The following is a 12523-nucleotide window of genomic DNA, read 5'->3' as shown; positions in this document are numbered from 1 at the left end:
CCCCCCCCTGCCATGGACAGGGGTAAAAAGGGAAGTTGAGACTCTTCATACTGTAAGTTAAAATTTATTTCTCAAGTAGCAATCTCATAGATTTGCTTCAAGTCTTTACTTTATGTCTGCTTTATGCATATTCTGTCTTGAAGGAACATTAAAACTATTACTGAACAGTCCTCTTGGTTAAACCTCCATCCTACATGTTACTTTGAGATTAAAAATTCAAACCCAAAAATTCTTGTTTTGCTGAAACCTAGAAGTTTTTTTTAAAATGGGAAATTCATTTAATTGAGTAGTGAGGAGCAAATTACTCTTCTGTTGTAGACTTTAATGATTTTGCCATGCAGGTTAAATTAATGAATTGTCCATGATCATAAGACCTGGGACATTAGGCTAGAAGTGTCACGATACAGAAGACTCCAGCTCAAATATATGTCAGTTGTACAGACTTGAAAAGCAGAAAGATTAGATTGCTCAACAGCAATCTAGTGGCCATATGGCTGATAGATGAGATGATGACGATTTGCAATATCCAGAAGGAACACAGGTTTTATGTCATTAATTGCTTACAGTAGATGGATGAGCTGTGTGAGGACATGACTGACTAATGGGCATGACATGGGCCCAGACCAATCACAGAATGGTACCTGGTCTGATATGTGTCAGCTATGAAAGGTTGTTAGACAACAAAGAGATGAGAGATGTTCAGGTATAGCTTTGGAAGTGATGGAGCTTTTGCCTGAACTCAGCATATAATTTCAATAATGATTAGTGCTTAAGTCTGTGCCTGATGCTTGGTATGAAATAATTTTTAAAAAGCATGAAGGCAATAATAATAACCAAGCAGGGTCTCGGTTGTTTCTGTAGAAATTTGGGCTTTGACCAGTACAGCTTCTGACAAGCCCTTTGTCTTCCCCATAAGAGTAAAGCTGGTGTTCTCAAACCAGTGTGAGGGATGCTGTCACTTCATCTCTCATATACACACAAACAAGCACTAACTGATGCAGAAATAACATGGTTTTTTTACTCATTGCATATACAATAGCTGTGTAACCCACTTTTTGAAAGGAAAATTCTGTCAGTAGTGGCTGATCTGTCTCTTTAGAACAGCTGTATATGATAGTTTGAGAGTGAGAGTTGTGCTCTGGAGCTGAAGAAAAGCCTCTAAGAATCAGAAGATGAGGGTACTTGATGTTAGAGTAGACTGATTGAGAACTCTTCTGAGGGGTATGTTGCTCCTGAGCCACATTTAAAGGATAAACAGAGATAGGTTCTACCACATTTGACACAAAAAAGCCCTACTCTGATCTTTTGTTCCTGGGTCATGCTTGGGAGCCTTCAGCATCCAGCCAGTCCAGTATGGCTGTGGTGATCCAAGACATTGTAGTCTGCCAGATGCTCCTTGTTCCCTGTCCCTCTGCAGAGCACCATTCTGTATCATATGCTACAGGAGGGAATTTATGCTTATACCTTTTCATCAATTTAAAGTAACACATCAAACTGGCTAAAGCTGTGCATAAGACCCCAGAGCATCACCCCAAAAAATACCTTGTTCAAATTTGGTTAATTAATTTTAAGTGCATATACACTGAGAGATATTGGGTGCTTGTTGATGGAAAGGAAGTAGTTAAGAAAACTTAGTTTTAGGGAGCCCATGAGCCCATATTCTAAAGCTACTTTTTGTTTTTCCTTAATTGTTACAGCCATGGTTTGAGCTGCCTAAACTGAGCCAACACTGATATAGTAGCCACATAGATGTGTCAGTTCAGTGTTGAATCTATTAATATAATATGCATTTTGGAACATAAAATGTTCAAGCATAACCTACCTGGTGGTATGACTCCAACATGTGACTCTTATAGAAAAATAAGGTTTAAAAATTAATTTACCTTCTTCACAAGCCATGTAATCTCCAGTAACAACTGGCTTTCAATGCATGAAAATCAGGTGATTGTAATGTACAGAACAACATTAATTACCTTCCTGATCTACTTCCTCCTTGCTAATTATTTCTTTTGTTAGTGCACTGCCCTAGAAAAAAGCCTGAAATTATTTCCTGTTTGTTTTCTAGAATGTTAACAGTCCTCAATGCTTTGTATCATTAATTCCAGGCACACAAGAATGCCCTTAATAGTTATCATCAAAACACAGAATGGTTTGTGTTGGAAAGGACCTTAACCATCACTCAGTTCCAAGCCCAATGGCAGGGACATCTTCCATGAAACCAGGTTGCTCAAAGCCCTATCCAGTGTGGCCTTCAACACTTCCAGGGATGGGGCACCCACAGCTTCTCTGGGCAACCTGCTTCAGTGTCTCACACAAAAACTTTCTTCCTTGTATGAAATCCAAACCCACCCTCTGCCAATTTGAAGCCATTCCCCCTTATCCTGTCACTACAGGCCCTTGTACAAAGTGCCTCCACAACTCTCTCGTTTGACCCTCTAGGTAGTGGCATGTGCTATAAAGTCTCCCCAGAGTATATCCTTTTCCAGGCAGAACAATCCTAATTCTCTCAGCTTGTATTCATAGGTGAGGTGCTCCAGCCCTTTGATTATCCTTGTGACCTTCCTCTGGACTTGCTCCAGCAGCTTCACATCCTTCCTACATTGGGAGCCCAGAGCTGAATGTGTTACTCCAGGTGGGATCTTACGAGACTGTAGTGGAGGGGCAGAATCCCCTCCCTAGGCTCCTGGCCACAACTGACTTTGGTGCAGCCCAGACACAGCTGCCTTTCTGATCTGTGTGTGCACAGGGCTGGGTCATGTTGAGCTTCTTGTCAACCAATGTCCCCAAGTCCTTCTCAGGGCTGCTCCAATCCAGTCATCCCCCTGCCTGTATTTGTGCTTGGGATTGCCCCAACCCATGTGCAGGACCCTAACCTGGCTCAAACTTTGAATTACTTGCTTTAAGTGGTAGATCTGTATTTAAGATGGGACATGAAAAAGCTCTCATAGAATCCAATCCAGTCACCTTTCTGCTAGGACACCTTTCCTACAGTAAAATTAAAAACCTCAGTTTGGAGAACAGAAGGAAAATACTTGTTTTCCTCCCTCATAAACACTTCTGGCCTTAGGTATTTTATGTGAAGGCCAGAGAGATGCAGAGTGGGATATTACTTCAATGCTCATATGCGTTCTTCAGAAAGGCAAGATAAAGGAAGAGATTGGGACCCTCAGCACTCGTTTGCTTCTGAATACAGTGAAAACTGAGATCCTCATGCCTTACAACTTTGAAGATTTTTGAAGATGTGTAGATGTGGTGCTTAGGGACATGTTTTAGTGGCGGAATTGGCAGTGCTGGGTTAATGGTTGGACTAGATGTTCTTAGAAATGTTTTCCAGCCTAAATGATTCTGTGATTACTTCCAGGTATACTAGATGTAACAAAGAAAATACTATGGAAATTTAATTACTAAACTAGGTGTGTCCCTTTAAAAGCTGAGAAGGACAACTGTAGAGGATTTGTCTGAGATGATGCTACAATGCATCTTTACCTGGTCAGTTAGTGGCAGGTATCCAACCTACGTCAGCAGTGATGGGCAGCTTCCCTATAAAGCAGTTACAAAGTCTGAATATCTGGTGCTACCTATAATTATATCTGAGACAAAAGGAACAACATGAGAAATCCATCTGTTGATGTTATGAAACAAGTTCAAACTCACAATGGAGACAATAATTAATGTAGGTATCATTCCAAATAATTTTAGATGGTATTCTCACCACCCAGTGACATGTGATGCTAAAACCTGCAACCTGAAGGAGAACAACATGTGTAGCATGTAGTACTTTTCAAAGTGATGCTCCATTTTGATCACTTCTCCATTAAGCAGAATGAAAAATTTCCCTTGGCATAAGGGGGAAAAATATAAAGTGAAAATCTGTGATTAGGAAAGAACTGTTGGTACTGAACCTTGGTTTGTTTTAGGTCTCAGGAGTGGTCCCTTTTAGTTTATGTAAGACAAGTGGAAAATGCTATTGTGTCAGGTAACATTTTTTGTCCACTCTGCTCTCCCTTTACTTGAATGTAACCAACAGTGTCATTTTCAAACCACAGAGAAAGTGTGTCTGTGGTCACTGACTGCAGCTTAATGCCAGGGTGCCCATGAATACCAGGAACTTTTCCTGCTTCTTAAATTTAAGAAGATGCAGATACTATTTGATAAGTGAAATCCTCCTCTTTCCTTGACTTTCCATTCCCTCCCTCCCAGTCACACACTGTGCAGACCCAGCACGAGGAGAATAGGTCTTGACACTGTACTCCTGATGTAATTTTCCAAATTAATTCTATCGTTAAAATGAAAAAATGTGCTCTACTAGTGACAGTTGCAGTCCACTCTCATTAAGTGGCTCACCTACACTGTAGTTTACAGTCCCACAAACACCTTTGAGGAGAAGATGGTGTTTCTTAACATGGTGCAGCTCTCATTACATGGTGGTGCCTCAGACAAATGCACTGGCTGAGAGCCCTGCTCCATTCAGTGCATATGGGAATGTTTCCATAGAGGGGACTTGCTTTGGGCTTTTACTCTAAAAGGCAGTTGGAAAAATTTGTGTGGATAAAGAGGTTTTGAGCAAGAAAAAGTCCATAACACTGCTGAAAAAGTATCCTCTTATGTGAGCTTACAGTGGAATTTGTATGAAGGAATCTGCCCCAGGGACATAAGAGTTTATGACAGCACAGATTAAAAAAACTTGTATTTAAAATATAACATCCATGACTCAATAAGTTCATAACGAGCAATGTAATAGAGAATAGGCATTAAGAATTCCTGTGACTACTGTGAAATGTAGAAAAATGTGATTACATAGGAACAAATGAAAGAGAAAAGTAAGTAGCAAAGGCAAACAGTATTTAAATTCAAAACTTTATCTTAAGGACCAGTGGACAACACATTAGGAAATCTATCTTACCTAAGGTTATAGGTCCCAAGTTATCAATATAAACACAGTTCAGTAACAGAGGAATGTTCGTTTTTTGTCACTAATATGATGCTGTTTTTATAAAGAATACCCAGATGTTAATACTAAATTGTTAAAAATCTATCTGAGAGAATACATCTCTTTCTAATATAAATTGTCTTGCTCTGTAGAGGATGAATATAGCTACTGGGCTTGCTACCATCAAGCTGTGCACTATGAGCTTTTCCCAGATAATTTCTTCTGGTTTCCCTTCCCTCCAGCATTTAATTAGTTGCTATTTCCTTTGAAAGGATTAAAGCACATTGTACATGTGATGTTTCTATTTTCTAAGTGTTAAACCATGAGAAAACCACAGGGATGTGCACCTTATGTCAAAACTTTTATTATGTCAAACTTTTCCTTCTGCTGTTCAAAATGTTAAACCACAGTGAAAGGATTACATGATAGTCTAGCCTGTGATACCACAATGAGATATCAGGTTTGTACATGAAGAATGATTGCCTAGCTTTGTTGTAATCTTGGGAAAGTTTCAGCAGGAGTTCTATATTTAAGGCTCACCTTAACCCTTATATTAAACCTCCTGTAACAATGCCTGGTTTTGAACATATCAATTAGTATCTGGCCAAAACAGCATTTCCTACCTGCCACATGCTACCTGCCCAAAACAGCAATGGGAACAGATGGATTTGTAATGCATTAAATAATGAAGACAAAGCTAACAGAAGAGAATCTTGGCCTTCCTAACCTCTATGAATGCTGGGCAGAGTCTAGGGAAGAGAAAAATGTGGCAAGCGAAACAGGATTGAAGGGTATTGGTCTCCCAGTCTGTCTTTCCTTCTCCAAGTGACTTAGATGTTTTAGACATGTGAAAAATGTCTTGGCTGCAAAGTGCAAGTCTTTCAGAGTCCCTCTGTGTGTCCCCACTAACTTCAGCTGCTGAGAGACCAGTTTCTTCCTCCTGATTTCTGCTGCAACCTCCTGCTTCCCCACATCTTAAACTCAGACCCTGCCTCTGCTCTCAGCCAAGTGCCCGTCCTGAATTAGGTTTGTTGTAAGCAATGAAGCAGTGGGATGATTTTCCTTAATTGTCCTTGTTAAAATTCACATGGAAGTATGATACTTCATTAAAAGCTTGCCTATCTGAAATCATCAAGGAAACAAGTCTAAAACAATCCTTCCAGAAATATGTCCAGATGCAAAACAAGGAGAGGACTACACAGGGATCTGCCTGGCCTCTGCCACTGATTCACTTCAATAATCTCTGCAAGTCATTTACTGTGCATCAATGTGCTTGTTGATGGAGGAAAACCAGTGTTTATTTCCTTTCACAGAGTTGTACCAAATCTGACTAACCCCTACTTGAGCAAATCTTTGGATGAAAGAAATCATTGGAGTTCTAAGCTCTTAATATATATTACTTATTGTACTTTAAAACAGTCATCACACTAGGTAGGAATTAACATTCCAAAGCCCATAGGGTGGATACCTTTTCCTACATATATATATATATAACAGTCATCAAGTGACCTGCCTCAGAGGAAGGACAACTGAATACAGGTGAGTCTGAATTCACTCTCAGAATATTTATGTAGATCCAGAAGCCTTGATTTGTTTTGATTTAGCATTTTGCCAATATTGTGATTGTTATGCTGTTTCTATATAAGGCCTATGAAGTTTTTGTGATGGGAGTGAAAAAAAATTTCTGTATGTGGAAACAGCTACATGCTGTAGCTTTCAATAGAGATCCAGATGGATTTGACATTGAATATGTAGGTGTTGGGTCAAGCTGTATTGATCTGGGCTTGTGAATACTTAGCTTTAGTGTTAAAGCTCAAATGGAGCTACTGAGTGTACCCTGATCTGGACGTGAGCATTGCTGGCCTAAATAAGCTCAGTCAGGACAAGGGAGTCTTTCCAATTATATCAGTTTGGATTTTTGTGTTTCTGCATCCATACAATCTGGTTTGCAGGCTAGAGAAATGGTCACATGGTATTAAAACTGATAATGTGTTTTCAAGTGTTAACAGGATTAGTGTTAATTGCCTACAAGACTCATGGTGTGTTTTGTGTTTGAAATCTTCTTGGGAAAAAACCCCACATTTGCAAGCCCTAAAAGCTGCTCAGTTTAAATGTCCTCATCAGCAAGGCAAATACAGTCAATTTTTTTGCATTTGATAGCTATCATCTGATGACATTTTTGAATTTTATTACTAGACACAACACACACATTTATTAGTAAAGTGGTTATCTGCCAATATCACACAGAGAAGTATTATTTCAGCAAATAAATCTTGGAGTTGCCTTGCATCCTCTTAGCAGAGTATTAAGGATCATAGTTCTTGATATTTGAAAATAAGTTTTTCCAAAAGCTAAGGAAAAGAGCCACCCTTTTTGAACAGAGAGGCAGGGGTTGTGTGTGTTTTATAGCACATTAGACTTCAAGCACCTATGGAAAGCAAAGCTAGTGGATCTGCTCATTGGAAGGACACACTCTGGGCCTTCAGAAGGGGCCATGTGAGCAACAAAGACAACTGAGAGGGGCTAAAAAAGCCCCTGCTAGTCCAGGCTTCCAACAGGGACCTCCCTGATCCCAATCTCCCCAAGGCTCCCCTTGTTTTTGTACCTCTGTTGCCCAACCCCTTTTCAGCTAATGCTATCCCAGTCTGGTGCCTCGGGGTGGAAGCTTTTGGCATGCCAACTTTGCTAGAGTGCTGTTGAAAATCAGCAGTAATTTCTACATGTTTTGTAAACCACTGTGTTTCCAGGTCTCCTGGGACAGCTGAGGAGAGCCATCACCATGATCCCTGCACTGCTGTTGCTGGGTCTTTCAGCCCTTGTTGGTGAGACTGGTTTGGGTTGCTGTCTAAAGCACACTGGGAATTGTTTGCAGAAGGACCTTGGAGAGGAAAGGTGCAGTCAGGCCTGAGGCTCCCCTTCTGCATGGCTCTGTAAGATCCTGTGTGGCAGAAGGTCCTCAGCTGCTGTATGAGGCTGCTGCTGCCCATGTGTTTTTTAAACCAGCTGGTCTGGAGGACAGGACTGAAACCTAGGGAGCCACAGACATGTCTCCTCTTGTTTTTCCCAGCTAACTTTACCCAATATTCCTGCCTTCTCAGAAATGGTCTCACAAAAGTGGCAATGTGTTTGATGAAGACTATTTGTTCCTCAGTTACTGAGGACACAGAGTAATTTTCCCAGACTGAGGCAAACATTCTCCTGAATTAATTCCTTACCAAGTTCCTGAGGGATGCAGGAGACAATCCCAGCCAGGGTGCTCAGCTACTGCCAGCCATCATCTGAGTGGTTACAAACACTGGGGGGCATTGAATGGGAACAGCCCTCTGAAATAAATGCAGAGGCTCTGGTTCTCCTCTTTAGACCTAAAGGGGCAGATGCATATTCATCTAAATGGCCATTAGATCAATTTGCTTCAATATTCAACCTGAACCAATTTCTGTTCTCTACCTTTCTTTGGTGACATTTGGAGAGCAGTGGCAGCTGTACAAGCAGGGCCAACACAAGGGGATGTGGGCTGCAGGTCTGGACTCTCTTGTGCTTGGCTTGTATGCACTTGCAGGACTTGAATACTGCTCTGAGATCTTCTGTGCTCAAACACCTCCGTTTCATATTTCAGCTCCATCCATGAGTTACAGTTGCTATGGTGATATAAGTGCTCTTCAAGCCCCTACCATCTCCTGTACACCTGTAAGAACCTCTGATTGTGGTATGTATCATTTATTGCTTGATTTGTCAACTTGTTTGTACCTGACAGAGACATGCCTTACATTCTGCTATTGCCAAATTAAATGTGGTGCAGCTATTCAGTCAGTAAAAAGGGAGAAAACAACAATTCCTGTCCAAAAATAGCAAATGAAGCCTCCACAGACCTGATGTGAAGTAGAAGGGCAAACTTCATGTCCCATGGTCAGGATCTTCAGTCTCAAAGCAAAGGGAAATAGTACCACCCCTTTTCAGTTAAAATAGCTTCTTCATGAGCCTGGACTTAAGCATCAGCCTCCTCACAAAGCCCCAGGGCTTGTCTGCTCCAAGGGTAAGGTACAAAGAGCCAGATCCTGAGTGCTGGCATGTTGGCTGAGCTGGCCAGTGCTGACCTGGCAGAGACACAGTTTACAGGAGGAAAGTCCCAGGTGTGTAGCCATCCTACCTCTGGTTGACTCACTTTTGGTAACTCCTTCACATTTCTCTCTTTATTTCCTGGTGTTACTGCCTGGTGTCAGCACACAGCTATGTCACATTCACACTGCTGATATCTCCAGGGATTTTGCCATGTTCCTCAGAGGTAGGCTCTTCCAGGGCAGACACCTAACTGTAAGCATTCAATAATAGATCTGAACCTACTTGCTTGTTTCCAAACTGTTCAAAATTTGCTTTCAAAATTGGAAAAAATTGCAATAAAAAGATTCCCGCTCTCTAGGAACAGAACACAGCTGTTACTGCAGTGTGGTCAATTTTTTCAAATCCATTTTGAAACTTCACTTTTCTCACTCCAGCGGTGCAGGAGTCAGAAGAAGAGGACCATGCATTCCACCTCCTAGGAAGCCTCCCTGCTCCCCTGGTCATCCTCGGGTAGTGGAACAACAGCTCTCTGGCCATGGTCAGAGCCAATAGAGCTGTGCTTGTACCTCAAACCCCACTGCCCTACTTCTTATAGATGTGATTTCTTAAAAACTTGAGTTAGTCCTTTGACACAGCAGCTCCAGGGGGAAGCCAGGGGTTTGGACAGGGGTGTGTGTAAGTCTGCCTTTTCCTACACTGCAGGATATGCCATGATAAGGAGAACTGCTGAGGCAGACCTCGTACGCCTCAGGAGATACGAGATCCCAATTAAGAGAGTAGCCAGCAACCTGTGCTTGGACCCAGCACTCATCGGTGCCATCATGTCCCAGGAGAGCCGGGTTGGCCTGCTCCTGAACAACGGCTGGGACCAGGGACGGCAGAAGTACGGCCTGATGCAGGTACTCCAGGGTGATAAGGGTGAGCAACAGCACAGTAATGCACTGCATACCCAGGGCTTTATCTTAGCAAATGACTGCTCTGTGTTGGGAAAAGCAACCCCTCTAAATCAAAGGCTGTGCTTCGGTGCTGTCCTGAGTAAGGTCACTTCAATGAGTCAAAGCCTGGGAGTGCAACGAAGAGAGGGTGGCACTCAGACGGACACCCATTTTCTTGCTTCTCTTTCCTAGATCAGCAGGCAGCAACTGCAACCCTATGTGGCGTGGGATAGTGAAGAACACATAAATCAGTGCTCAAATATCCTGGTTCTTTCCATTAATGAAGTACGGGCAAGACATCCTACCTGGACCTGGGACCGGCAGCTGAGAGGTACAGAATGGGCTTTGTGCTAGGAAAGGACAGACTGACTGGTGGGACTGCTGTGTGCCTGTTGGTGTCACTTTTAAGGGAAAAAGAGCACCAGTGTGGCAGATTTTACAGCATCTCTTACCAAAAAAACCCACCAAAAATGCCAAATAAACAAAAGAAATCCTCAAAGCCCTGAAATAACAACCAGAAGCAGAGTTTTCTAGTTTAACAGAAGCAGTACCAGACCAGCAGACCAGCAATTAGAAATGACTGTTAGGTGGATAAATGAGATAGAAAGTAACTATGTAAAAGTAACTGGAGAATGCAGAAACTGAGGCATCACAACACAACAGGATTATTGTGGCAATCTGTTAAGTTGTGTCCAGGAACATTGTGATTCAGGTTTCCTTGTAGTCCATGTGCTATCTGTGTGCTGGTTTGTTCACCCTATTCTATTTCTCACTCTTCCTTCCTTGTTCTACTACTGCCCTTATTTGCTCTGATTATACCCTTTTCTGGTTGTAATGTTCCACTTCCCCCTGCATTTGGAGAATCATAGACTCCTTAACTATAGCAATAAAGATTTTACAAAATCAGTCACTTTTCAACAATAACACACAATTGGCACTTTGTCAAGGAGCTCTTGCTTGGTGAGATGTGTGGGTTTTTTTGCTACAAATTTTTGCTCTTAAATCTCTATTTCTTATTCACAATTCCATAACAACTCCTTCTCAACTCTTTCCAGGGGGAATCTGCACCTACCATGCAAAAATGGGCAACATGCAGGTCTACGAGGCAGACCCATGCAGCAGAAACTACAACTACGTCAACGGCGTCATTAGGCGAGCCCAGTACTTTAAGAGAAATGGATTCTAGATCATAAACCCACCCTGCCACTGAGCCTCCCCTCTGCAGACTGGCCCAACAGTGATTGTAGTACCCAGAGCAGCTCCTCAGGTCTCCTGGTAGGACCAATGCTGGTGGCATTGCTGATGCCACCTTAATTGCTCCTGCAAATCCCAGCCCTGCTTGCTGATAGGCGAGCTCAGCACTGTCTTCCAGGAGACCCCCACGTCTGGACCTTTGAAAGGCAGATGGGGACAGATCAGCAATGTTTAAATTTTGAGTGAGGAAGGTGAATCTTCCTGTTCAAAGCTGCACTCCAGGGCTGTTTGTGCATCTCCCAGACATGGACACAAACAGCTCTCCCTGGGCATCTGCTGTGCTCTTCCCATCTGCATCCCTCTCCTACCCTCTCCATGGCCAATAAAGGGACAAATACCCTGCTTTCCTTCCCTTGGTGCTGCTGAATAAGGAGCAATGAAGAGACTTCTCAGTGAGCCTTTGGTCTCTGCAGTAGCTGAATGCTCCAGTAGCCAGCCTTGAGGGGGACAATACTAAAACATGCTTTGGTTGGTCTCCTGAGTTCATGGCCATGGTATAACTGGAGGTCTCAAAGGGGCATCTGTATGGAAAATACTGCAAGTGCCACAACAGGCAAAATGCCTTTCCATCAGAGCAGGAGTCAGCCCCACACATACCCACATCAGGACCTGTATCACAGCAATAGTTTTGGTAAAAAACCCTACAAGCTTTCCTGCTTTAGCTTTGGCACATTTTTGCTGAGTTTCCTCTGAATTTAAAAGCATTTCAGCATCTGTCCCTCTGCCAGGAATCCCAGTTTCTAATAGAAGTGAATGAGCTCTGGTCTGTTTGAAAGTGGATGGGTCTCTTGGTGCGAATTCATGAATTAGAGAAAAATAATGAGAATAAGATAGAAATAAAGATATATGTTAAATCCCAGTGTTTATTTCTATTTTTTTTTTTTCAGTTTCATGGGATTCAGAGGGTAGCAATCTACAACTTGAGTAAGTAACCCCATTCAGTACTCTTGGAAGGTGTCTAAAACTCATTTTGAGAACAGAGAGGGGATAATGGTGCCGGATAGGTGAGAAGAGCTGGGCCTGAGCCTGGCTGCTGACTCAAGCTTGTGAACATGGTAAAAGGAATGTTCACATTTAGCCTTTCAAATTACCATTTTGGAGGTGTCAGGGTAGTTTTCTTCCAGCTGCCACCACTGCTGATGCAGGAGTGATGTGCTGGCAGTCCTTGCCTGGCAGAAAGGTGCAGTGATGTGCACATGCCTGGGCTGCCAGGCAGGGTCAACAGAGGCAGTATGAGAGCTGGATTGGAGACAGCTTTTGCCAGCAGAGCAATTTTAACACTGTGCCCCTTGTCTTGCCAGTCATCTGCTTACCATCATGGCAAGGACTCTGCATGATTAACACA

At 42.5% G+C, this 12523-nt stretch overlaps 1 protein-coding gene across 3 annotated transcripts; it reads left to right on the top strand.

Moving 5' to 3' along the window:
* Nucleotides 1–896: 896 nt before the first annotated feature.
* LOC306799195 (lysozyme g-like) lies at nt 897–12169 on the top strand. 3 transcript variants are annotated; one of them, XM_079299871.1, is made up of 7 exons: nt 897–2632; nt 6390–6469; nt 7678–7752; nt 8547–8636; nt 9692–9888; nt 10117–10255; nt 10980–12169. In XM_079299871.1, the coding sequence occupies exons 3-7, from the start codon at nt 7710–7712 to the stop codon at nt 11108–11110; spliced, it is 600 nt and encodes a 199-aa protein (XP_079155997.1). In that variant the 5' UTR covers nt 897–2632; nt 6390–6469; nt 7678–7709; the 3' UTR covers nt 11111–12169. The 3 variants fall into 3 exon arrangements, with proteins under 3 accessions (XP_079155997.1, XP_079155998.1, XP_079155996.1); XM_079299872.1 differs by lacking the exon at nt 897–2632 and having other exon boundaries at nt 3113–7822; XM_079299870.1 differs by lacking the exons at nt 897–2632; nt 6390–6469; nt 7678–7752 and having other exon boundaries at nt 7940–8636.
* Nucleotides 12170–12523: the final 354 nt, after the last annotated feature.

The sequence above is a fragment of the Erithacus rubecula genome (genome assembly GCF_903797595.1).
Source record: "Erithacus rubecula genome assembly, chromosome: 1".
Lineage (NCBI taxonomy): Eukaryota > Metazoa > Chordata > Aves > Passeriformes > Muscicapidae > Erithacus > Erithacus rubecula.
Note: the sequence above shows the minus strand (reverse complement) of the source record. Positions and strands in the feature narration are given on the sequence as shown.